The sequence below is a fragment of the Anopheles coluzzii genome, chromosome 2 (assembly GCF_943734685.1).
Source record: "Anopheles coluzzii chromosome 2, AcolN3, whole genome shotgun sequence".
NCBI classification, from domain to species: domain Eukaryota; kingdom Metazoa; phylum Arthropoda; class Insecta; order Diptera; family Culicidae; genus Anopheles; species Anopheles coluzzii.
Genome location: NC_064670.1, coordinates 12,438,269 through 12,464,419, shown reverse-complemented (window position 1 = coordinate 12,464,419; position 26,151 = coordinate 12,438,269). Strand labels below are relative to the sequence as shown.

At 49.6% G+C, this 26,151-nt stretch overlaps 2 protein-coding genes across 2 annotated transcripts; both read left to right on the top strand.

Moving 5' to 3' along the window:
- The first annotated feature begins 753 nt into the window (after positions 1 to 753).
- LOC120948844 (poly [ADP-ribose] polymerase tankyrase) lies at positions 754 to 24,275 on the top strand. The gene is given in 15 exon segments (XM_049606027.1): positions 754 to 1,668; positions 3,994 to 5,533; positions 5,619 to 5,797; positions 5,867 to 6,162; positions 10,141 to 10,424; positions 20,183 to 20,965; positions 21,041 to 21,900; positions 21,982 to 22,201; positions 22,288 to 22,520; positions 22,607 to 22,885; positions 22,959 to 23,250; positions 23,332 to 23,489; positions 23,557 to 23,849; positions 23,927 to 24,083; positions 24,162 to 24,275. Coding segments are annotated over 15 exon segments (5,661 nt in total). The 5' UTR covers positions 754 to 1,659; the 3' UTR covers positions 24,240 to 24,275.
- On the top strand, positions 24,239 to 25,508 carry LOC120951715 (uncharacterized PE-PGRS family protein PE_PGRS46-like). Its single transcript, XM_040370573.2, has 2 exons — positions 24,239 to 24,258; positions 24,314 to 25,508. Exons 1-2 carry the CDS (start codon positions 24,239 to 24,241, stop codon positions 25,506 to 25,508), a joined length of 1,215 nt encoding a protein of 404 aa, XP_040226507.2.
- Positions 25,509 to 26,151: the final 643 nt, after the last annotated feature.

Sequence of the window (26,151 nt, the reverse complement as noted above, 5' to 3'; positions counted from 1 at the left end):
GTATTATTGAATCCGTTCGTAGCGGGAACGTACGGCGCTCACATGAAATTCTAGGGATGGCAACACATTTCTTGAGCCCGCTCTTACAACGCCGCTGTGAATAACTGTAGCAACCATCTAGTAGGTTAGGAGAATGAGTGTCGGGACGTACGCCGCCGCTACGAACGGATTCAATAATACCAGCCGATGTGTGTGCTGTTTTTGCCAAGAAGGGTGGAGAGAGAGAGCAAGAGAGAAATGAGAGAGCGAGCACGACGGGATGGTTTTGATTGTCTGGTCAAATTAACGAACCATCATTGCCCGTTTTCCATTCGACGCCCCTGCTATGCTTCCCTATGCACCTGCAAAAACAACATCATCATTATTGGGTGAGGTGGCTGCCACTCACTCACCCTCCGAGGGGTCCGTGTATCGGTTGCATCAGCGCGACGGAAGGATAGTAGGGTGTTCGGGCTCGTTACGGTGCAGGTCCTGTGGACGCGTTGTCCTGTCTGGTCCAGCCAGCCAGTCAGTCAGTTGTTGACGCTCGTACGCACGGTATCGCTTGCCTTAGAGTTTACGGTTACTGGAGCATTTAAATGGTTGCTACTGTTAAACGCCTAATCCGGGATTCGGTCACCCTAAAAGCTAGCTTAATGAGCTGTGCGTTAATATGTGCCAAAACGAAAAGTAATTTCTTTGATGTGATGTGTGTTAATTACATTAGTGTTGAATACAAACGGAACACTCAGAAGTGTTAAAGTGCTTGTCTAAAGAAACCCGTCGGACATCGAGAAGTTGCTGCGATTTGCAGAAGTAGTTCGCTTTCGCTATGCTGAAATTACGTTAAGCACAGGTTGATTTTGTGGTTGAACGATAATGACGATGCTACACCAACAGTTTGCATCCCGTTAGCTTCTAATAGCCGACGGTAAAGCACCGATGCACCCCTACCGGAGGGCAATACATCTCATCAATACCACTCATCAACGGCCATAGGTGGAGACATTGCACCCGGATTATGTTACACCCAGCGTACGGCGTACAGCGTACAACTACAGCCGTTTGTTGGACCGCCCAGTAAAAAGGGCTCACACTTCAATGCTGTTTAGTTTGGTGCCAACACTCGTGGTGGCGAATCAAAGGAACCGTAACCGTTTCGTAGCGTCCGTGGCAGTTGCTACGGATACGAAGCTAAACTCACACGTGCATCACACGATACGGAACGGGTAGTGAAGTAAAAACAATTAAATTACATTTGTATTAAATATGATAAAAGTGCCAGTAAAAATCAGCTTTGTGTGTGGTTGAGAGCTTAACGTGCAGTTAAAATGCCCACCCAAATGAAGTTATTGTGATTGCCTGCTTAATTGTTCAAGTGGTGGTACAAGCTGATTCGACTCATTAAGATCTATTGCCATCATTAAATTTGCGGCATTGCGCGTTGCATTGCACACGACGGCAAAAGCATTCCACGAAAGGCTATGAAAAAGCTTTCACATTCAGGTGGCAGTGTGATCATGTGTGTGCTGAGTTCGGTTCGTTTGCTGATAAAAAGCAATTAATTTGTAGCTAATTAAGTGGGCCAAATATTGGCACAGTGTGTGACCAAAAAACACAAACACTTGAAAGGGAGAAGCGAGAAAAGAGGAACAATTCTGTTGTTTGTTAGCTGAATATATGAAAAAGGTAATTATTGATTCTACGTGTATAGCTTTTCCACTTCTTTAAAAATATTTTTAGGGAATTTGATGCTTTTTTTTGGCATTTAAAACTTCCTCTTATTTTTTTGGCACAACAACCGTCGTCGATCAATACCTGCCTGTACCACTAGCGGACTTGGCTTTCAGTGACTTTTGGATAGCAGGATAGCAGGATAGTCAGTCCTACGTTAGGCGGCACGGTCTAGTCTATTTGGGGCTTGAACCCATGACGGGCATATTGTTAAGTCGTACAAGTTGTCGGCTGTACTACGAGACCGGCCATTTAAAGCTAGTTTTGGTTAATAATTAATGATTAATCATGTAAAACATTCAAATTTAGTAAAAAATTCCCTTCTAAGCTATAAATATGAAACATTTTAAATTCCAAACACGTTTAGTTTTATTTGTATCTTCTTAAAAAATTTAAAAAACAAAACTTGCTTTAAAATCACCAAACCTTGCGTTTTTTTATCTTATCATCCTCATCATCAGAAGCAGGAATAATTTGCGACAATGCGAGTAGAAAAAAAGCATTAATTAATAGCACATTTTCTTATTTAATAAATCCATAAAAGTAAGGAGAAAGGATATCGGCAACCGAAGCCGCATAAACTGCAACAAAACAAAAGCCCTTAAATATGAAATCAATCATAACAGCATGAAACCTGACTTCAATAGGAGCAACACAATTGAAACAAAGCAATATCATATTTTCCCCTATTAGCTGTTGCTCATGCAAATGCGATACGTTGGGGGTTTCTTTCTCATCCCCTCGCCGTCGGCCTTTGAATAGATAGCCGTTTTTCTTTTATTAGATTGCTTTGTCGTTTGTCTTCGAAAGTTTCAACCCCATTTGGCGCTGCAATCTATGCATTTATGCCACTAAATTGCACCACTATCAAATGTCCTCGCCCGAATGCGTGTGTGTCACCGATACATGTGCCACAGACCGACTTGCCCAAACGTAAGTGTCAATTTTCCACAGCAATCAACACAATTGATTGTGGCGAGATGTTTTAATGCGCTTTCTGCACCGGCTGTGCTTGTTGCCGCCGGGTGGCTTCTAAGGCTTCAACCGGCATGCAAATGTAATGGCAATGGGGATTGACGGGTTGGTCCAAAAAAGAGAAAAAGAAATAGAAAAGAATATGGATGCCACAGAAAGGAACTAAAACGTGGATCTCAGTTTACTAACTCTGTCCCCTATAAACTGGCTCGCTCGATGAACAATGGAGAGACCGCTCTTACTTAGTGAGCTTAGTGAAGGTATGGCCCGGTATTGTGTATTCTTTATTTCACATGTGGTGTTGCAATCGTAGACACGGGGAAGTGTGTGTGTGTGTGTGTCGGAGTGTAGAATCACTAGCCATAACCTCAATTGTGTTGTGTCCCGTGTGTCCGAACACGAGGGCGGAAGTTTGATACCGTAACGGACAATAGAGCTGGTTCGGGTTGTTGTTTGATGGAAAAGTGACCTCATAAAGCAGGACATTTGATATGATGCCCGGCCTGCGCTGGCATAGGGGCATTTATGCAAATACATTAACCTTTTGCTGTGGCCAATGTTTTCTGGTGCGGTCGGTGGGTAAGCAACATATCGGTATTGGGGGGCTTCATGTGCAACAGTCTAAAGCTGTTAATATGGAGGATGTTACCATGGAGCTAGATTTCATAACAGATCTGTTGTGAGAAACGAACTAAACCTCATCACTCTAGGAACGCTGTCGGACTTTAAGTATCTTTTGTAGACTTAATCTCTATTTTTAATTTTTTTCCTCAATTTCGGCTGAAAATAATTATCTTGAAAGAAGGTAAGCTAGATTGATGGGAAAGAAACTACAATTAACGGCAAGTGAATAGTTAGGTGATTGTGACAGTCACGAAAGTGTTCATAAATTCCTCTCCATGATAAAATGACAAACTCACTGGATACTAGATTGTTCATAAGCTCTGAAAAGTTTCACTTCGGTTGTCCATTGCTATGCAGTGAGGTGAAGGTAAAGCTTTGTAGAAACTTTTCCCTCCCATCCTCTCAGGTCGGTATTATACCTGACGTAGTGACCATGTGGTTACCAATGTGGCTTCACTTTTAATGAGCAAAAAAGGAAAGCTGTTTAATGAAACTTTTTAGCTCAAATCAGGGGACAACTAATTACCAGAAGATAAACCACTTTGTGGAATTGATAAAAAAAACACAGTTGCTCCTTCATTAAGGATCCAGCTGAAGGATCGATGGATACGTCCAACACTTCTGACCACATGTCACGTCACTTACATCCCCTAACTAACAATGGATTCTTTTCGTCCACAGGTATTCACCATGATACACCATCAACCGACGAAGTACCATCATGCGAACCCACTAACCCACTTCCTCAACCTGCACACGTCACACGCCACAGCGGCAGCCGCCGCCGCTCTGGCGCTGGCAACCGATGGTTTGGGCCACAGCCATGCTCACCATGGCCACCAGCAGCTTCAAACTTTGGCGGGAGCGGTTGGCCATCAGCAGCAGCAGCAACAGTTACATGCAGCCGTTAGTCCATCGGCATCGCATCAGCCAGCGTATCACGCAGGTCCTTCGGCGAACCTTCGACCAGTAGAACGGTCCCACAGCTCTCTCGGCCATTACGCTCGATCGTCCCAGGGATCTCGAACGGATGAGGAAGACGAGGAGCAGGATGATAGTAGTAATGATAAGAGCTTTGCTGGCGCACTGGGTGGCCGGGAGCTGAAGAACGAAGCGTTTGATTCGGCGGTCGAGCCGTGCCAAGCGGACGGTAGTGAATCGGAGAACAATATCGATATCGATGTGGATGATCCGGATTCCGCAGAAAGGCCGGGGAGATCCTCTCGTTGTGGGGAAACCGTGCGTAACGAGATGGACAGTGCAAATGGGAAAGAGTCGTTAAAAAAGACATCTTCTGCTAGCGAACAGGAAGATAACGATGATGAAGAAATCGAAATCGATAGTAAAAAACCACACAACGGCTCCCAGCAAGACGATCAAAGTGACCGTCGACTAGGTGCGGGTGCGAGCCCGTGCAACGATACGACCACGGCCGTGCTCGACACGGACGGTTTCGTGGGAAAATCGTTTACGATAGCGGCCATCCTGGGGCTGCGGAAGCAGCAGGATGAGGCGGCCGCGGCTGCCGCAGCCGTTGCCAGCGAGTACAGCGAGGGAGCGATGAATCTTTCCACCGGGGCGGGCTTCCAGCAGCAACAGCGGGTTGCAGCGGCAGCGGTAGCCGCCGCAGCGATGGGACGTTTGCCACTCGTCATGGCGGCCGCTGCCGTCGGTATGGAAAAACGGGACCGTGCCGACAGTGTGGACAGTGTGGATACGTGCGGTGGATCCCTGGGATATGGCCCACAGCAGCAGCAACAGCAGCAGCCGGCGGGTGGCTCACTGAGTGCGCTCCAGAACCTGCATCAGCTACCCGGGCTACATGGTGCTGTTGGTGGGAGCTTTTCCGCTTTTCATCCCTCCGGTGGGAGTGGGTCGGCGAGTGCACATCAGCAACAGCACCTGCATCATCCACACCAACACCATCCGCATCATCATCATCCTCATCAGCATCATCATCAGCATCATCATCCTCATCATGCTCTGCATCATCAGGTCAGTCCACACTTTGCTGGAAACCCTTTCCACCATCACCAGGGACAGCAGCAGCAGCAGCAGCAACAACAACAGTCCCAACAACAAATGCAACAACAACCATCGCAACAACATCAACATTTGCCACAGCATGCAGTAGCACATCAGCAGCAGCTTGCGGCCGGACATCATATGGCACTGGGACCACATCATCACGGACAGAATCATAATAGGGAAAAGTTTAAAGGTATGCCTCAAAGTACAGGGCTCAATGCCACAGAGCCGCCCATGTTAATGTTTGCTTTCTATTCCCCCCCCCCCCCCCCCAACAGACCTGAGCAAGAAATCTGCCATGTCCTCGTCGGCTGCATCGCTAAAAAGTAAACGAGTGCGCACCATCTTTACTCCCGAGCAGTTGGAGCGTCTCGAGGCAGAATTCGAGCGACAGCAGTATATGGTCGGACCGGAACGCCTGTACTTAGCTCACACGCTTCAGCTAACGGAAGCACAGGTAAGCATGCTGAAGAAAGCTGTAACTGGAATAGGAAATGCAATGTAATGTGCCCTTGTCTCCGCGCAGGTTAAAGTGTGGTTCCAGAACCGGCGAATCAAATGGCGCAAGCATCATCTGGAAATAACGCAGCAACGGCTAGCGCTGATCCGACAGCGACAGATAGCGAACGGAGTCCCCATTCCTGCCGGCGAAGTGCAACCACATCACATTCAACAGCAGCAACAGCAGCAGCAGCAAAACGGCATGAGCGGGGGCCGTATAATGAATGCCATGGATTCCCCCGAGCTGACGATATGCACCGACTCGATGGACGCACGGAGCATCAGCGATGGGGACGATTAGAGCGGGCGGTGCGAGAGTTTGTCCACTGTCCGTGGATAGGAAACCAGGATTATACAGGGAGAGTTTGTGAAAATTCACGATAACTGTACGCAGTTGGAGAGTAGTTCCTACGATGTACGGCGAGCTTGGTAGAGCTTAAGTGTAATGTCAGAGGTCAGTTAGCAATAGGAAGGATTTGGGGTAGTGAGTTCTTGTCATTGTGTAAAATGTTTGTAAATATTTTATGTACGAATAAAAATGCCCACTATTAGCAACGTGAATGCCCAAGCGCCACAGATTAAGCTTAAACGACTGGAAAATTGAATATCCATAGTAAAAAAATGAAAGCTCCACAGCTTCATTGGTTTGATCAATAGATGGCGTATTACAACTCATCATTATATTGCTATCCTTTTCTTGCAATGTGTTTCGACAAGTTTCATCTTATCATGACCTATATAGCCTTCTAACTTTCTGAGCAAAAATCTATATGAATGGTCGTGTGGTCAGATACGTGGGTATCAACACCAACGACCATTACTCTAATCTCACTTGCTTTTCAGTGCTGGTGGTTTCGGTTGGAGTTTAGTATTTAAACAATCGTATCGCCGTTCTAGTTCTAGCGATGCATAACTTCAATGCGAAACCATACAACAGTACAGAAGAAATGAGAAAGCTCTCCTCCAAGCGATGAAGCTCAACTGGTTGGGGTATCCCACCAACAGAGAGCGCCACCATCTTTTTCACTATTTTTAGAATGCATGATTCGTTTGCCGTCTGCTAAACGAAGTCTTTCTATATTCCGTTTAGGTAGAGAACTTGAGTCGTTTAGAAGCCGTTTAGTGGTCGTTTAGTGGATTTGTGGCACTTGGGTGGAGGTTATTTGTTGATGTAAGAAAATGTTTTTACTCTCACCCAGAGTGCTTGCTTCCTCTTCTTCTTGGTATGAGAACCTCCCTGGTCATGCTAGTTCAGATAAACTTCATAGACTCTATAGTGTATCATGCAACCGAACTGGACCTTTCGCAATTTATGCTTTGCTCCAGAGGACAAACAAAATGGGAATTTAACTCCGTTCTGGTCTTGTGGGACCCGATGTGTCCATCAAATTGACTTCGAAGCATAAATTGTGTATTACTGTCCGTGTATTTTCGGCCTAACACGCTTTGGTCAACTCAATACAGTAATTTTGTACTTTTAATTTTAAGTAATAACAGACGAGCCGTCGCTCATTTAGTGCTACGCTAATCCTTTTTTTGGCAAATTTGTTGCTTGGGTATTTTTACCACGGTACCTACAGAACAGATAAATACAGCTTGCCCTACCATCCGCTAGGGAGCGCTTTCATCGTATCCGTCACCGTGTGCTGTCAGCTGTCAACAAGCCACGAATGGAAGTAAAAGAAATGGGAGAAAAAAAACGACGGACGTGTTTGTTTTCGCTCCGCGTTACAAAGATTTTCCTGGCGTTGGCCGATACAGTCCGCGAGACGGCAAGCTCCTGTCGTTCCTGACGAGAGCAGAAGAAAAACGGTACGGTTGTGTGTAAGTGGAATCCCTTCCGCAAGGGGAAATGTTTAATAATCAAACCATTCGTGTGTGTGTGCGAGATACAACAGAGACAAAGTGGTGCGAAGTGTCGTGGTCGCTATTGTGCATAAAATCAGCCTGAAAAAATTCATCCCCAGCACCCTTTCCCAAAAGGGGGTGTGCTTGTGCGTGGAGTGAAAAAAAACAAAGCTAACCTTTTTCCGAATCACAGCAAAAGCCCGTCTGCGAAAACGGTTGCCACTGTTGTCGCTGTGTTCCATTGGCTCTACTGGCGTTGGAATAGCCAACAAAGCTCTTGGAACAAACCCATGTCTCGCCCCCTGGGGCTGTAGGAATATGGAGGAGGCAAATTGCAATTCTCCACACCTCGGCCCGCCTCGTCGTCGGACCGTAGTAGTCAATGTGGTGCGCTTCTCGCTCGAAATCAAGTGAACGTTCTTGAAACGTTGAAGGGAAAGTTCTCAGGCCGCCCTTCGAAAGCTCCACCACGGGCACGTACTTGTCCTTGTCGACCGTAGTGTGCCGTGCAGTTTGGATGATGTGACCAGCGCGGTGTGTTTTTAATTGCCTGTATTGTGCATGCGTGTGTGTGTCTGTGAGAGAGATAGAGAAAGAGAGCTATTGTGTGTATCCGATAACATTGCCACCCTGGTGGATTCACCCTTTTTCGAAATGTTTTTTTGTTGTTGCAAATCCCAATGCTGAAGTTGCTGCTGCTCCGTGTGTCAAATTTCGGCCTCTGGCGTACGGCAGGGGAACCAGCAGCTTGCAACCCCTTTACCTGTACGAACTTGTTTTCTTCGTCCATCGTGTGGCCTAGTTTTCTTAGCTTTTCTGCAAACACTTACCAATAATTCCACCATTTGCAGTGGGTTATAGGCGCTTAACCCCTATCGACTTCGGTTTTCTCACAGCCCATTCGCCCAACTTTGCCCTTCCCCGTAACCCACACCACACCACCATAGCACGTCCAGCAACACGCCCAGAATCATCTTCGCCCCACAGGACACACAATTTCTTCTTGCGTGCGGTGCCGTTGGTGTTGGTGCGTTGGCCGCACTCAATGCAGTTGCGAATGCACCACACCGTGCTGTTGTGGCGTGTGTAAGGGGGGGGGGGGGGGACTGCTGCATCCAGAATCACGCGGCGCAGGCTGCCGTGCCGACGTTTCTGCGTGGTAGTTGCGTAGTGTCGGGTGGGAAGTGGGCCACACTAGAAATAAAACGGGCAACTTTCCCCCCTCCCCAGCCATCCCCCCCGCGCACAGGAAAGAAGGGAGACAAACAAACTAAACAAAAAAAAAAACATACACACATACACAAACACACACACTGCTGCTGTCATTTGCAGTGTCGCTCTCTCGCCTGGTGGGTCTAGTTGGCCAACTACGACAGACGCGCAGAAATGTAGCCTCGGCAATCAAACGACGGACGCAGATGGCTGAAGAGGGTGGGGGGAAAGAAAGGTTTACGTAGTGTTTTAGTGCAGTGCAGTGTGGTGCATTTGTATGGGATGACATGGAAACAATCCCGAGACGAGAAAATGGGTCTGCAACCAATCGAAGCTGACATCATTCATTCTGAGGACAAACTAATCGATACATAATCATTCACGCCCAACAATTCTTACAAGGGAAGCAGAGAAAGGGTTAGTTGTGATTTTCAAACATATTGCTCGCTCTGTGTTGGTGTCACAGTGTAAACCACAAGCGCCAACAAAAGTTCGAACACACACCAAAAACAAAAAAAAAAACAAACCCTTTTCGCATGCTCCATGCAGAGAAGCCATTGGTGTTGTACGTACGCCCGTTTTATGCGAGCACTGCTGCATAATAACGCTTTGTGGTTGGGGAAGGAAAGCAACAACAAAAAGCTGAAAAGTCGATAGGAAGCTGCAGCTGCCATTTCCTGTCCATATGCGCTCGTGGATAGAATATTTAGTGGCCGATCTGTGTGTGTGTGTGTATGCTTTTTTTGTAAGGGCACACCAATGAAGCGGAATAATCAATTGCTTTGGTGAGGGCGAGAATGTACTTTCCCGTGCCGATGCGTTCGTTTGATTCAATTTTTAAGAAGTTAATTAGAGAGCAGCAAAGCTTCGTAACGGTAACCGTTGGTAACCGGTAACCCCATTCCCTTCAATTATTTTAAAAGAATCAAATCTTCGATGGCTTTGATTGTTTATTTTATTGCAAATTTTTAAACCTTTATTTTCTCGATTTGATCGCAGATTTGCTAAAAAAAGCACGCTGCCCACGTGCACAGCGTACCGGATTAGTGTAGTGTTGTTAGTGTGTGCGTTTAAAGTGCGAGTGTGTGTGTGTGTGCGTGTTAGTGTGCTCCCGTAAAACGTCCGATCCGCCCTTTCCTCCCTCCTTTCCCTCTACTAACCACAGCAATCAACGTAAGCCGTGGTGTGTGTGTGTGTGTGTGTGCTCTAAACCCTGTGTGGCACACACTGCTTGCAAAGGCGAGATAGAGGAGAAGCATCGTAGTAAGCGCAGGCACCGGAAGAGCCCCGACCGAAGCTGGATGCGTCCGAGATCGGGCTGAGGGAAATGTCGGCGAACCGTAGCCGCTCGATGCTATCGGTCAACCTAGAGGCGGCCGCCATGGCCAACGATCCGCTGCGCGAGCTGTTCGAGGCGTGCAAGACGGGCGATCTGGCGAAGGTGAAGAAGCTGATCACGCCGCAAACGGTGAATGCGCGCGATACGGCCGGAAGGAAGTCGACCCCGTTGCACTTTGCTGCCGGTAAGTAGTCGGTCTGCGTATTATGGGGGGAGGGGGGGATGAAACAGGTACGGTAACAGGTGGGAAATGATGAACAACCCACATAAAGAAGAAAAAAACCCTATACGGAGAGAGTGTGTGTGTGTGTCTGTGTATGCATTCGCAACATCCGGTACTAAAACCAAACTTTACTATATTTCCAGTGTAAAGAATACGACAAGACAAGGAGCACGGGAGGGAGGAGGGGGGAATGCCACTTCATCCCGAAAAGTGGGTTGCTGATTGCAAAAATACATTCTTTTCGTTCCCGAGTTGTGTTGTAACCCGGACAGCAAGAAGAAGAGCCGAAATGTCATGCCAGATGACCGACCACCGAGCCCACTAAAAAGCACCAGCAAACACACAATACGGAATGTCGTGTGAGCGTGAGTGAAAGCGAAAGCGTTGCACCATTGCGCTTTTACTTCCGGCACATCCGGATCTCACGTACACCGCTTTTCCTGTGCACGAAGATCCGCCATGTGTGTGTGTGTTTGTAGAGAGTAGAGAGAGAGAGAACCCAATGCAAGGGCATCATTACTGAAGATGCACGTAATCGCTGATAGCAGATGCTAGGTAATGGGAAGAGCATGGTGTCCATGACTGTCACCAAAGGGCATTATCAGTCACTATGGTAGATTAGCTTTTGCTCGATGCCGACTTGCTGCGAAGACTGGGGTTACAGTTCTCCCTTTTAGCAAGATGCTCCATCACTCCCCATGCTTAGCAGTTCTTTGCGTTTAAGGATTGCCACTCCAAGGTCGTAGTGTTTCAGCTTGCAAAGTGCAAAGGGTCATTCCAAGGGAGGATGAAGTTGATGATGATGATGAATGCGATAGATGAGGGAGCAGTTTCTTTGCCTTCCTTCACATTCCCGGGCCGGTCGGGTCGGGATGAAAAGATGGAAACATGCATAATTAAAGCGAGATTGGACGCTGATGATGCTGCATAGATTCGGCCTCGCTGCTGTAGGAAGACGCCAGCCCAGCGTTTGGGAAATTTTGAACGATGAAAATGGAGGTCTTCATTATTTGGCAAACACGTTTGCCCGTGTGCCTGGGCGATGGTTTAGCTTTAACGAGATTTAATTCGCACTTACTCTGTGAGCTGGTGTTGGGCGGAATGTTTGGTTCCCGTGTAGCTTAGTTTCCCAAACCAAACCACATAAAGTCTTCTTTCAGGCTCGCGTATGTAAGACGTTCTAATGCGCCACACTGCAGTGTGTGTGTGTGCGGAAAGGAAGATACACGATAATAAGCTTAACGAGGTATATGACCTTTCGGTTGAACGGAACGGAAGTGCCCCGGTAAGATGCTTTGCCAATCTTTGTGTTGGCATGAAACTAATAAGAATACTTACTACTTGCCGCTGGATGTACATCAGCTACACACCAGAACAGTATCATTTAATTGTGTTTAAACTGCGATCATGTTACTCTACAACAACAACAACAAAAAACAATGGTTCGTTTCCTTTTCGCCTTCATGAACAACAGCAGCACGTGACATCGCAAATCATTCTCACACACAATTCTTGTGTGGTATATGTAATTGCGAAAGTCTTCAACAACAACAATCAGAGAAAATGAGCTTCGGCGGCTTTCGTGTTTGGCGGGGGTTGCTGGGGGTTTTTTTGTTGGTCTTTGCGTTTGAAGTTGCAAATGAGGTACGTGACGGCAATGCCTAAGAACTATCGGAGAAAGTCAGACGCGCGTACCCGGTAAGGTTGCAGTTGCTGTTGTTTCTTTGTTGAAGGTTGGCATTGAAGCAGCAGCAGACAGTCATATGAGCTCGGTCGGCTTGGTGTCGAACTGCCTAAAGCGTGGATTGGCGTGGAGCATTTGAAGCTACCAAAGGGGATCGCTGTCACGAATTAATCAGCATAACGGAGGGTAAAGCGAAGGTTGTCTGGAGGTGTAGTGGGGATAAGATGTGTTTTATTAAAATTATAGTAATAAGGCTACAACAAAGCTGAGCTCTTCTTGTAGTAAAAGCCCGAAGTCGTCCGGAGTCGTTCGGAGTCGTCCGGAGTCGCCCGGAGTGGGAGTCACCCGGAGTCAGAATCGTCTAGAGTCGCCCGGAGTCGTTCGGAATCACCCGGAGTTGGACTCGTCCGGAGTCGTTCGGAGTCGTCCGGAATCGTCCGGAGTCGTCTGGAGTCATCCAAAATCGGCTGCAGACGAAGTCATCCGGAGTCATTTGGAGTCGGCTGAGGTCGGCTTGTATAGGAAGTGCACGCGCAAAGTGAAAGACAAAAAAACACAACGAAAGGAAATGTCTGATCACAAATACATCCGGGCGACTCCAGACGACTCCGAACGACTCCGGACGACTCCGACTCCGAACGACTTCAGGCAACACTAGACGACTCCGGACGTCTCTGACACCGGGCGACTCCGGACGACTCCGAACGACTCCGGACGACTCCGGACGACTCTGGACGACTCCGGACGACTCCGGATGACTCCGGATGACTCCGGGCGGATCTATTGGTTCCATTTTGCCGGAGTCGGATCGGAGTCATGGGTTCGCTCCATACAGAACATCACTAGTCAGGTCGTCACCAATAGTGAAACATTTTCCCTGCGGTGGCTTGCTTGGATGTTTCCAAAAATAACCTTGCAAATATATGGCTAGCTGAGTCGTTTGCACTGGTTTCCTTCATAGACAGTGAAGGCTAGAGCACTGTCCCTTACATAGTGACAATATACACTTCTGTACAACCTGTATGGGAAAATCGCACAAAATGAAACAGACTTCTGGTAGCATTTTTTTGAAAATATTCCTTTTAGCAACCAATTTTGGTGGAAATTACGAAAAGCTGCACCGTACTGCTGGCATTAAAACCGTAGCGGATGAGTCATGCCAATCTCTAGCTGCCCTTGCAAAACAGCACTGGACGCATCATTTTCGTGCTTTGGCTCTTTCAAATGGAAACACGAGCGGGCCCAGGCCTTTGTCTGCCGCCTTGGGTGCGTACACATGTACACACCTCACATGTAGGGGAAAGCGGGGCAAAATGGGCATGTTAAGCAGTTTACTGAATATCCCTTTGAATATGCCACAAAACTCAATTTTTCTTTCATTATTGTATGCCTCCACCATTTATCTATGGATTAAAATTGCCACATAGAACGAAAACAACTTAAATAGATGAAAATAATGTAAAATAAAAGTTGATGTTTTACGAGAAGCTTTTTTGACACGCGGGGTAAAATGGGCATAACCCCGGGGCAAAATGGGCATATGTAAACAAACTGTGAAACGTCAAAACACTGGGGCAAAATGGGCCACAACAACTGCGCTTAGGTAATGGTCTATGCTTATGCGCACGTTTCGTGAAATGTATTTTCGTTCTATCTTTTGTTTTGCTGGTCAGGAAAGCCCTTCAAATTCTTCCAAAAATATGTTATCAAAATTAAAACAGTTTTTACACGTTTAAATCTACAAAACTGAATCTTTTGAAGCTGTGTCTGTTATCATTATTGAGGCGACAAATACAACACCATAGCCTCATCAAGCGCCGTATGTCAAAAGCATCTGCCCATTTTGCCCCAAGCGTAACTGCCCATTTTGCCCCACGCGAAGCATTTTTGTATTTTTTGTTATATTAGTAAAAATACGCATTAAATCGCCTTGATTTCTTCAGACAAATTGTAAAGAAATATCATATCTTTAAAAACATATCATGTAAAACATCAACACATCCCTGTGACAATGGTTTAAGCTTATTTTTGAAGTGGCAAAAATTATATCAATATGCTACTTAACCTTATTTTGCATTTTTCTTGGTTATTTATTATGTAAGGGTTATGATACTTACATGGTGTTCATAGAACACTCTAATGAATACATTTTGAGCATTGGAAAGTATTTTTGTAGTCAAATAATGCTTAAATAGAGGGTGCCCATTTTGCCCCACATGCCCATTTTGCCCCGCTTTCCCCTACACGCTACGAGGACGAGACTCTGGATCGTGACTCACCTACGCAGCAGCTTCAGCTTCATGTGGTGCGTTTGCGGGCAAGACACGGCAGCTTTGCGATGGCTGCGATGGGGGTACGCATGCGATCTGCGCAATCACTCCATGCATGCGCAACCGGTATGCCATAAAGCACCGCCGCTTGCGCGATGGGGCTGGTGTGCGTATACAGAGTGGTGCGGGGTGGACAGTGGTGTGCATACTTTCAAGCATCCGACAATGTTTAATGAAGAGTTTACACATGCTACAACATGATGTACATCATCATCTTCATCATCATCTCCTCCAACAGCATTATTGATGGCGAATGCTGATTGCACCCGTACGGACTAATTTGTGAATTATCGTACGCGAGCGGATCGATGGTTGCTAGATATGTTTGGTTTTGTTTTAGGCCAGATAGTCGTTATGACGGGGAAAGGTAAGAAAACACATTACAAATGACGGTTTAACGTGCTTTACACCGACAAATGCTGTCGACTGCAAAATGATAAATTATTACGACTGCGGTGCCGTGACCAGGATTGCCCGCGAGCCTCGCACGTTTCGTAAGGCAACAAACGCTATTATGTATGGGCAAATTTTCAACTGTTTACCAAAGTGTTGTCCATCTGCGCAATCAAACGCTATTTAAAGCAATCTAAAAAAAACAGACCCCATTTGCTGCATTTATCATGTAAACCAACTCCCCAGACCCTTTTTTTTTTGGTTCTACGCCCAGTTTTCATTGTGATAAGTAATCACACGATCTTTACATTCGCTTGCATTTAATAGCAGCAGTGCCTTGGCTAAAATGGCACCACAAGTGAGATACCGAGATAAGGAGTCCGTGGCTGCAGTAGCCTCATTCGTCCCGTATTCGTCTCGTACCTTCGGCAAACCTGTGACAAATCAATCAGAAAAGTTGTGTCCCATTTTGGTTTGTTTGTCCTGCGGTGTATCCGCTCGCGAAACAACGGTCGTCGTCTCGGTTGAGTGTGGTAAAAATTTCACCTGAAAGTGAATTGCGAACGAAAGTCGTCTCGTCCGTCGTCGCCGTCCCCTGCCTCTCGTTCGCCATTTGCCATTCGAGCGAAGATACGCTTTTTCTTCGAGTGTTTGCACGTTTCCGTTTGAATTAGTAATTAACACCCGCCGATTGTACGTCTCTAATTTAATTGCTTGGTTGGTTGGTTTTTTTTTTAACAATATTCGTCACAAGAAAATACCAACCGATACGATACGGTTCCGATTGGCCCGTTTTGACTTTTTTCTCAGTGCAAAATCTAGTTAAGTTTTGCTACAAAAAGAACGGTAGCGGCGGCAGCGGCCTCACCCTTTCAATCGATTGGCAGATAATGTTGTGCTTGATCGGGGAAAAAAAATGGAAACTCGCTCGCAGTTTTGGACGCTTTCCTTTCCGATTCGAGCTGAGCAGAGAAGAAAAAGAAGGTGGAAAACGATCGATACTCTCACAAAATTAAATGTATTTTTCCGATCCAATTTTATTTCCCATTTCACATTGCCTTCATGCTCCATTTTGTAAATCCCCATCGCAAGAATGCATCGCTCACAGCACGTTTCCTTGCCCAACACGGAGAAGGCCAGTGTGCCATCGGCGGCGCGATCGTCTGCAGCGGCATATGGTCCCGCACGATCCCGTATTTCGGACTCGGTGTGTGGCTAAACCTTTCCGCTAAACACACAGCTGTCGGAGTTGGGGAAGCGCGTAAAACGCCCGTACTGATGTGCCTCCGTCGGGTCTTGTACGGATCATCTTCCCGATCGATCGATCCGAGCGACGTGAAAGCGCACGAAAAGAACACGCTTTGCGCAAATCAACTTTAAGGCGACCGGCACCGTTCTCCTCTGCATCGCTCCCAGGTCCCCAGCGAGGGAAGCTCATTTCGTGTGGCCAGATTGCTTCCAAACACAACGACCCCACAACAGCTGCGCAAACCTTCAACCTCTCCTTTTTGGGCCCATTCCCCCTTCCAATGCTGTGCGCAAGAGTGGGGGGAAAATGGGGCCAATCATCCGATGTGTGTGCAAGGTTTGAAAGAATTGGTCGGGGCTGGCTCGTCGGATCATTTTCCGCCTATCCAAAGCTTTGTATTTTAAGTTGAGCGTTTTTTTGTTGTTTGCGCTTTGAAATTTTCCCTCTTTTGAGCGTAATCTCTCTCAATCGTACCTGTAGAAGCCTAACGGGCGAGTCCCGGTGTGTGTGTGTGTGTGTGTGTCAAGTCCCGGGGTCAGTGCCGATGGGGTTAATCAATTTTCCCAAACCTTCTCCTCCCTGCGTAGGGTATTAAGCCCCATACACACCATGGCTTTTGATTAGAGAAGGCGTTGAATTGGAGAAAGGAAAAACGATCCCCTGCGTATGCCAGAAAGAGAAGACAACACAACAGCTGCTCGAGCCGCATCCGATTGTCCAACAGGGCGGCCGCTGGTTTGTGTTTCCCTGCCAACCGATGCGTTGCTTTTTTATGTGTGTGTGGGTTTGTTTGTTAATCTTCGCCTGCTTTTCGCAGGCCGTTTGTGTGTGTGTGTTGTTGGCATATGCTTCTTATGCTTCCGCACACAATGTTGCTTTATGGTGAAGATTCTGGTGGATGTAGTGAGTGGGAGGGTAAAAAACTGTGGAAAAAAACTAACCCTTTCTCCATAGACAAAAGACACAGTGGGTGTGGGTGTGGGTGGATTTGTGCTTTTACTATTGATACTAGCAGATTGTTTTCTTTTCGCCCTACTTGTGCTGTCGTTTGTTTTCTTCTTCTTCTTCGTTCGTTGGGTTGTTCACGTCTCCTTTCACTATCTAGTCATATCGCCGTGAAGCAAAGCGAAGGTTGACCACTGAACTAGGGAATTGGGAGTGGGGGGGGGGGGGTCTGGGAAATTGCCAGACAAACAAGACCACCGTTTTACTACCGTGTGTGTAGAGTACAATGGATAGAAGTTACACAATTCATCGATGAACTTGAAAGATAATTTTGGAACAAGGAATAAAGTTTAAGGTTTTTCGTTCGTTAGCGAGAAGCTGTTAAAAAGTTCATTTTTGTAGCGAATTTTTCATATTTTTGGATCTTACACGGACCGCATTCTTCTGCTATCGATGCCAATGTTGTATAAACCATCGCCATCCCCTATTCCCATATCGTCATCAACGGCCGATGCGGCCATTGCGGAAAAGCGGCAACAAGCGTGTCGTTGATTGCGCGTGCTTCTCGTGCGTAGAAAAACAAAAGCACAAGAAGCTTGCATCGGCTATCGGCTGAATCTGCAAAACACAAGCGCAACAAAGTAAGGCAGCTGAATGTAACCGTCTGTGGTTAGAAGAGCCAACGCGCTGTGCTGCAGGAGCGTCGGTCGCGGAGCGTCCGAGATACCGGGCGATTTACAAAATCACTCCCGCCCCATAACAAATTGTTGTTACACCAGCAGCCAGCCAGCCAGCCAGCCAGCCACCCAGAGCTAGGTGTGTTTTTTTACGCAAAAGACGTCAAACGGCTTTGCGCGATGGCGCGCCGTGACCTGGTTTCGCGCAACGTAAGGCTCCCGGCACGCGGCGTACGTGCGAGGAGGAGGAGGAGGAGGAGGAGGGCCACGGCTTTAGCACTATGGCGAAGAAGAAGAGTAAGAGGAAGATGCCGCACACCACCGTGTGGTCGGCCAGATTTGCCACCCCCAAGCCGAAGACAAAAAGGGTGGAAGAAAGGGAGAACTGGTGCGCGCGGTTCTCTCTGTCTCTCCAGCCCTCGGCTGGGGGTTTAAAATTGCATGCAACTGTATCAACACCATGGTTTGTTTGCTCCCCGTCGGAAGGTGTCGCGCATAAAACGGAACTCCATTTTGTTGATCAGGACCTCTTGCTGCCATTTCTAAATGACTCGTCTTCAGAATGCATCACGTATGTAGTTGCTATGGGGATGCGCCTGCTCTTGTTGGAGTCACATCTGCATGTTTACTAAGCGTGTTCTGTGTGTCCTCGTCGAAGGTTTCCTCTGCGCTGCTCTGCGTGCACTGGAAAGGTTTTACCATTGCATAGAAACATACACACACACCCAGCAACCATATCGCATCTCATTGGAACATTGCCAAATGAGCTTTAGCCTTGCCTGACCTTGCACTGGTCCCTGGATGGACCGTTCAGCAACTCACACATATGAGAGCAGCACGTGAGCAGGCTCTAAACGCGTTACGGCTGTCTCTTTTGGGTGTGTGTGACCTTCGGGAAGATATTTCATACCGCTATCCATATTTGAGGAAGAAAGCGATTGCTATTTACGGTACACCTTCCAATTATCCGCATGCCTCCCATGGGGGTGTCCCTATAGGTTGGAGGTTATTTTGAGTGGCACATAGATTCGAGACCGAGGTCCGATGAGGCGTTTAGATAACGCGCTGTTTAGTATTTGCTGTTTTAACAAAATATTGCATTCACCGGAACACAGCCGGATGACGCATCTCCTCGCGATATCCACCAAGATGAATCACGAATCCGGCGGTGGCTGGTGGGGTCGCTTGACGCAAGAGCCAACGGAAACGGTCGTCGGCCACCAGCTTGGCTCTGCTGCTCAGCCTCGCATAACATTTTCGCTCGATGAACTCCCTACTCCCCTCTGCGTAAATCCATTACGAACCAACCGTACCCACGAACCCTTCGGCAAGAAGCTCTCTTTGGACGGTTATAAAATGTTACAAAAAGAGTCAGTTATTGCGAACCGAAAAAAAACAGACTACAAGACAGATTCGTATAACCTCGCACGCCTTGAAACGGACGTGTGTGCTGTTCCGAGCCACCGTGGTGGTGTGTCTTACGAAAGCTTGCCTACTGTGCTCGCTCGCTGGCTGACTGGTTGGTTGGCTGGCGCTACGTCAAAATCATAGTAGCCGTATGATTGCCACCTTTATTCTCCCCTCCCTTGGGACGGTTTAGCTGTGGCAATCCGCAGTGAGGCGCGTCTCTTGGCGTGAGGCTTTATTCGCTGGTAATTTTTTTTTGTTCGTTGGTTGGTTGTGTCTTTCGGTGTCTCTCTAGGGGCACACATGTACCCCGCGACCTGCTGGCACGATATTATGCTCCGTTCTGTGCAATAACTTCTGTAACTCCAATGTAACTCCATGGAGGCATGGGTTTCGGAGCTCACCGTTCTCAGCAAAAGAAGCGAGTCCATGGTAGCGACAGCAGGTGAAATTGACCGTAATAAATCATTCGACTGCAGCAGACAGCGGGGCCGCCACTACTGCTGCTGCAGCGGCGTTGAAACTGAACGTGAACTAAACGGACCGTGAAATCGAACGTGCGCGCCCGCCAGAAGTCGTGTGCCGCATAATGGCAAAAGTGAAGCTTCCGGTTCCGTGGTGCGAAACATAAAAAATTGGGTCAAGAAGGAACGATAGAACCAGTTGTTTGTAGAGGGGGGGGGGGGGGGGGGGGAAATATTATGGTTGTAAATTCCAAAACCAAAAATTGGATGGAATGCTTGCCTCAAGAGGCTCAAGAACAAATGAGGAGATCTAGCTATATTGTTAACATTAGATGATGCCGATGGTCAATGAAGATTTCCGCCATGGTCTGACCTAGAGACGAGATTGGAGAACGGATCATTTAACATAATGGTTCATTTTCTACCTTGCCTAGGCCGTGTGGGACTAATTGGACGATTCGACTGTATTTCCAACCATTTCTCACACGTTACCTCAACCCATTTCGAGCTTTCCAAGGTTCCGTATCCATCATTACTAAATGCTGGTATCTTCTAATCTCTACTCCGCAGGTTACGGCCGACGGGACGTGGTCGAGTTTTTGCTGGCAAACGGTGCTTCCATACAGGCGCGGGATGACGGTGGACTGCACCCACTCCACAATGCCTGCTCGTTCGGGCATGCGGATGTCGTGCGTCTGCTGCTCGAAGCCGGTGCCAATCCGAACACGCGCGACAACTGGAACTACACGCCGCTGCACGAGGCGGCCAGCAAGGGCAAGATCGACGTTTGCATCGCCCTGCTGCAGCACGGTGCCGATCCGAGCATTCGCAACTCGGAGAACAAGATACCGCTCGATCTGGCCGACCCGTGCACACGCCCCGTGCTGACCGGGGAGTACCGCAAGGACGAGCTGCTTGAGGCGGCACGCTCCGGTTCCGAGGAGCGCCTGCTGGAGCTGCTGACACCGCTGAACGTCAACTGCCACGCCAGCGATGGGCGCAAATCGACGCCGCTGCACCTGGCGGCCGGGTACAACCGGATCCGGGTGGTGCAGATCCTGCTGCAGCACGGTGCGGACGTCCATGCGAAAGACAAGGGCGGGCTGGTGCCGCTACACAACGCCTGTTCCTACGGCCACTTCGAGGTGACCGAGCTGCTGATCAAGCACGGTGGCAACGTGAATGCGAACGACCTGTGGGCGTTTACGCCGCTGCACGAGGCCGCCTCCAAGAGCCGGGTCGAGGTGTGCAGCCTGCTACTGAGCGAGGGGGCCGATCCGACGCTGCTAAACTGCCATAACAAGTCGGCGATCGATTCCGCCCCGACCCGGGAGCTGCAGGAGAAGATTGCCTGTAAGTGTTGATGTGTGTGTGTGTGTGGATGGTTTGGGTAATATCTACTAACGTCCTTCCTTTCCCCTTTTGCAGACGAGTATAAGGGCCACTGCGTGCTGGACGCATGCCGGCAGGCGGACATACAGCGGCTGAAGAAAAACCTCACGACCGAAACGGTCAACTTTGTGCATCCGTACTCGGGCGACACGCCGGTGCACGCGGTCGCCCAGTCCGTCTACCCGAAGCGCAAACAGGTGCTGGAGGTGCTGATACGCAAGGGCGCGCTGCTGAACGAGAAGAACAAAGACTTCCTGACGCCGCTCCACATCGCGGCGGACAACTCGCACTACGAGCTGATGGACGTGCTGCTGCGGCACGGTGCCAAGGTGGATGCGCTCGACGGGCTCGGCCAGACGGCGCTGCACCGGTGCGCCCGGGAGGACAACATCCAGGCCTGCCGGCTGCTGCTGTCGTACGGCATCGACATCAGCATCGTGTCGCTGCAGGGCTACACCGCGGCCCAGCTCGCGACGGAGAACGTGCTGAAGATACTGCAGGATCCACCGTCCGACACGGTCGATCTCGAGTGTCAGCTGCTGGAGGCGGCCAAGGCGGGCGACCTCGACACGGTGCGGCGCATCGTGCTGTCCTCGCCGATGACGGTCAATTGCCGCGATCTGGACGGGCGCCACTCGACGCCGCTACACTTTGCGGCCGGGTACAATCGCGTGCCGGTGGTTGAGTTTCTGCTCGAGCACGGTGCGGAGGTGCACGCGTCGGATAAGGGCGGGCTGGTGCCGCTGCACAACGCGTGCTCGTACGGCCACTACGAGGTGACGGAGCTGCTGGTCAAGCACGGTGCCAACGTGAACGTGGCGGATCTGTGGAAGTTTACGCCACTGCACGAAGCGGCCGCCAAGGGCAAGTACGAAATTGTCAAGCTCCTGATCAAGGTACGTAAAGGGTGCTGAGGGTGTGTGTGTGTGTTTGTGTAATTAAACGCGTGCTGAAATACTAACGGCCTTTCTTCGTAGCACGGAGCTGACGTGACAAAGAAGAATCGTGACGGCGCTACGCCGCTCGATCTCGTCCGGGAGGGTGATCAGGATGTGGCCGATCTGCTGCGAGGCAATGCAGCTCTACTCGATGCCGCCAAGAAGGGCAATTTGGCGCGTGTACAGCGACTCGTCTCGGCCGACAACATCAATTGTCGGGATGCACAAGGGCGCAACTCAACACCGCTGCATCTGGCTGGTAAGTAGCAGAAAATGGATGTGCCCGTGGTGGCTAGAAGCAGTCCTAACGCTGACGCTGCCTTTTTCGCCACCTGTATTCGCCAGCTGGATACAACAACCTGGAGGTGGCGGAGTATCTCCTCGAACACGGTGCCGATGTGAACGCGCAAGACAAGGGCGGCCTGATACCGCTGCACAACGCGTCCTCCTACGGGCATCTGGACATTGCCGCACTGCTCATCAAACACAACACGGTGGTAAACGCGACGGACAAATGGGGCTACACGCCGCTGCACGAAGCGGCCCAGAAGGGGCGCACGCAGCTGTGTTCACTACTCGTGAGTATTACGATCGCAACAGTTGCAATGATTGGGAGCGAAACCATAACCTAAATGCGCATCATGCTCTCACCACTACACAACAGCTCGCCCACGGAGCCGATCCGTTCATGAAGAACCAGGAGGGACAGACCAGCCTCGATCTCGCCACGGCTGAGGATGTCAAGTGTTTGCTGCAGGACGCGATGGTCGCCTCCCAGGGCACGGTGGCCGGTGGCACTGCTGCTGGGGCTGGTGCTGGCACCTCGCAGGCAGGCATCCTGTCGGCCAACGGCACCCTCTTGGCAACGAGCTGCTCGCCAACCACCGAAACAGTGACGCTGCCGACGGGCGCCTCCATGACACTGTCCGTCCCGGTGCCACAGGTAGGAATGACGGCAATGTGGAAAGTGAAAGCACGCTAGAGAGGGTCTAATTTAACCGCTATGCTTCCTCCAGCTCCCGGTTCGTAGCTGTCTCAGCCCGGCGCAGGGCGCTGAAGCGAACGTGGACGGCATTGTGGTGGACCACGATGATAAGATGCCGTCCGTACCGTCGATTGAGTCGTCCGTTTCGGTGTTCCTTACCAGCCTGCAGTTGGAGCATCTGATAGATCTGTTCGAGCGCGAACAGATCACGATGGATATATTGGCCGAGATGGGGCACGAAGACCTGAAGCAGGTCGGCGTTTCGGCGTACGGCTTCCGGCACAAGATACTCAAAGGCATTGCGACGCTGCGCGCCACTACAGGTAACATGAGATGAGCATGGTGCAATCTCTTCCATCGCTTGATTGCTTACACGCACGTTGAATCCGTCCATCCATTTGCAGGACTTGGCCTTACACCGAACCCGGGCACACTGCTGGTGGATCTTCTTCCCGACGACAAGGAGTTCCTTGCGGTCGAGGAGGAAATGCAGGCCACCATTCGGGAGCACCGCGACAACGGCCATTCTGGTGGCTATTTCAATCGTTACAACATTGTTCGGGTAAGTTGAACGGCCGTTCGCGTTGTTTCTCCGCTTGCAATCTAATGCACATAAAACATCCGGACAGATACAAAAGGTGCAGAATCGGAAGCTTTGGGAGCGGTACGTGCACCGGCGGCAGGAAATATCGGAAGAGAACGGTCACCAGGCGAGCGAGCGGATGCTGTTCCACGGCTCACCGTTCATCAACGCGATCGTGCAGAAGGGCTTCGACGAGCGGCACGCGTACATCGGCGGAATGTTCGGGGCCGGTATCTATTTCGCGGAGCACAGCTCCAAATCGAACCAGTACGTGTACGGTATCGGTGGCGGTATCGGGTGTCCCACGCACAAAGACAAATCCTGCTATCAGTGCCATCGGTAAGCGTTCGGTTTTCCTCCGCTGACGTTCGTGTCTCCAACTAACCGTGCTTTTGTTTGTGGTTATGGCTTTGCAGGCAGTTGCTGTTGTGCCGTGTGGCGCTTGGAAAATCGTTCCTACAGTTTAGCGCGATGAAAATGGCCCACGCACCGCCGGGACATCATTCCGTGATCGGGCGACCCTCGGCCGGTGGTTTGCATTTTCCCGAGTATGTCGTTTACCGCGGAGAACAGGTAAGCTAGGGGAAGGTTTTAAAGTAGGACCCTTTTGCCACTCGCGTGTCGTCTAATCCGCACTTCCCTTCCCGGCAGGCATATCCGGAGTATTTGATAACGTACCAGATTGCAAAACCGGACGACGGTGCGAACGGCGAAGAGCCGGCAAGATGATGGACGATCTCTGCCGCTAGTAACATCAGCCAAAACAACAACATTCTCGTTTCGGTTGTGGGCGGTGGCACGAGTGGCACCGGTGGTGGTGGTGGCAGCAGCAGCAGCACCGGCCCGAACAGCAACGGCACATTGGGAGGATTCATTACTGGTGGCAAGGGGAACGGTGGTAGTGGTGGTGGAGCTGGAACCAGTGGAGGAGGAGGAGTAGGTGGCGGCAGCACAAACGATGGCACTGGCACGATGGTCGGATCAAACTTCACTCGCATCCGTTCGACAACTCGCTCGACGATGGCCAAAGCAACGGCGGTGCGCGTTTCAACGGGGAAAAAGTTTAGCCAGCTGCTGATTATAACACCGGCGGTAGCGATCGATAGCAACGAGCACGACGACTATCATGGACCGTTCAACTCGTCCTCGCTCGACAGTGGTTGTGGCGGGAGCAGCGAAGGGAGTTTGTCGGACGATTTGCTCGAGGAGGACGAACAGCGTCGCCAGCGTCGAAGACAGCAGGGAGCCGGTGATCGCAGGAATAATAACGATACCGTGCATCAACTACCCCCTTTGCTGGGTGGTGGTGGTGGTGGTGAAGGAGGAGGACGGCGCGATGGAGGGGGAACCACATCGTCGCAGGGTTCCTGGCGTTGGTGTGGTTTGATCTGCTCGGCTGTAAAATGCTTCCGGGCAGCAGCTGCCACCACGGCCAGTCGGCGATCACAGCAAGGCCGACCATCGCCAAGGCAACCGCTCGCTGGAACGGCTGTTCGCTACACGACGACTTCGGAAGGTGTGTGGGGCCAAGGTGGTGGTGGTGGTAGCACTGCCCGTCGACAGGGAACGACCCGGTTCAGCAACAACCATGTGTACGAGTACACCATCAAGAGCTATCATCATCCGCAGCGCGGCGAGCGTCGATCGAATGGCGGAGGGTTGGCTTCAGTTGCGCTTCCAGGTACCGGCGGTGCTGGTAGTCGCTCTGCCTCGCTATCGTCCGACACGTCCGCCCTGTCGATGCTGGCCGAAACGGGCACACTGGCCGACCATGACCATATCAACAACAACCACAACAACAGTGCAGCGCACCACAACGGAAACATTCTAGCAAACTCATCCATCGGTACGATCGCTGGCGGTAGTAGTTCGGGGATAGGTACGACATCGATCGTTGTCACCACCGCCACCACCTCCTCGGGAGCTTCCTCGCCAACCATCGAAACGTCGACGATTGGACGGGTGAGCGAACGGAACAATATCATGTACAAGTTGTGACCAGCAGGTTGGTCTGAAGCGAGCGAAGATCGTCCGATCGCGTATTCTGCTAATGCAACCGCAGCCAACCACATAATAGCCATCGCCTGTTTGCCCTCTACTGGACAGTACTGCCAAAGCATCGCGGGCGAAAGTATATCATACTTCTTAATATGTATCGTGTGTCTTTGCATTGTAGTGGACCCTATTAATCACCAGTTTACGATCCTGCCAATACTAACGATCGCTGCATCAGTGTCTGTGTGTATGTGTATGCGTGTATGCGTGTGTGTGTCTCTGCGTGTCACTCCAGCATCCCATCGATCATTGGTAGGCTTTTAATCATTCATTCAGTATATTTATACCACATTTTTTGATTCGGGATAACCGTACAGCGCGGTCCACCGCTTTGTACCATTTTGTGTATCATTTGGCATCGGGCGAGTCAACAGTTCGAAGCAAAAAAAAAGGACACTAAAGATGATAAAACAAAATCAAGGGAAAAAAAGACCAAGCGTTGTGTTGGCTGCCCTAAGTGCGCCTATTTCGCGCAAAAAAAAGAATGCCTATGGTAAAATGCCAAACAGGCCCCCGTGTGTACGAGCTATTTTTACTGTAATCTAATTTCACGAATGTATGGAAAATAACCGGGGACAGTACGGAA

Bases quoted from the DNA above. Each gene is read 5' to 3' on its own strand.
- LOC120951715 (XM_040370573.2), top strand. From the start codon at position 24,239: ATGGACGATCTCTGCCGCTA. The intron at 24,259-24,313 runs GTAACATCAGCC...CGGTGGCACGAG, and splicing joins ATGGACGATCTCTGCCGCTA to TGGCACCGGTGGTGGTGGTG.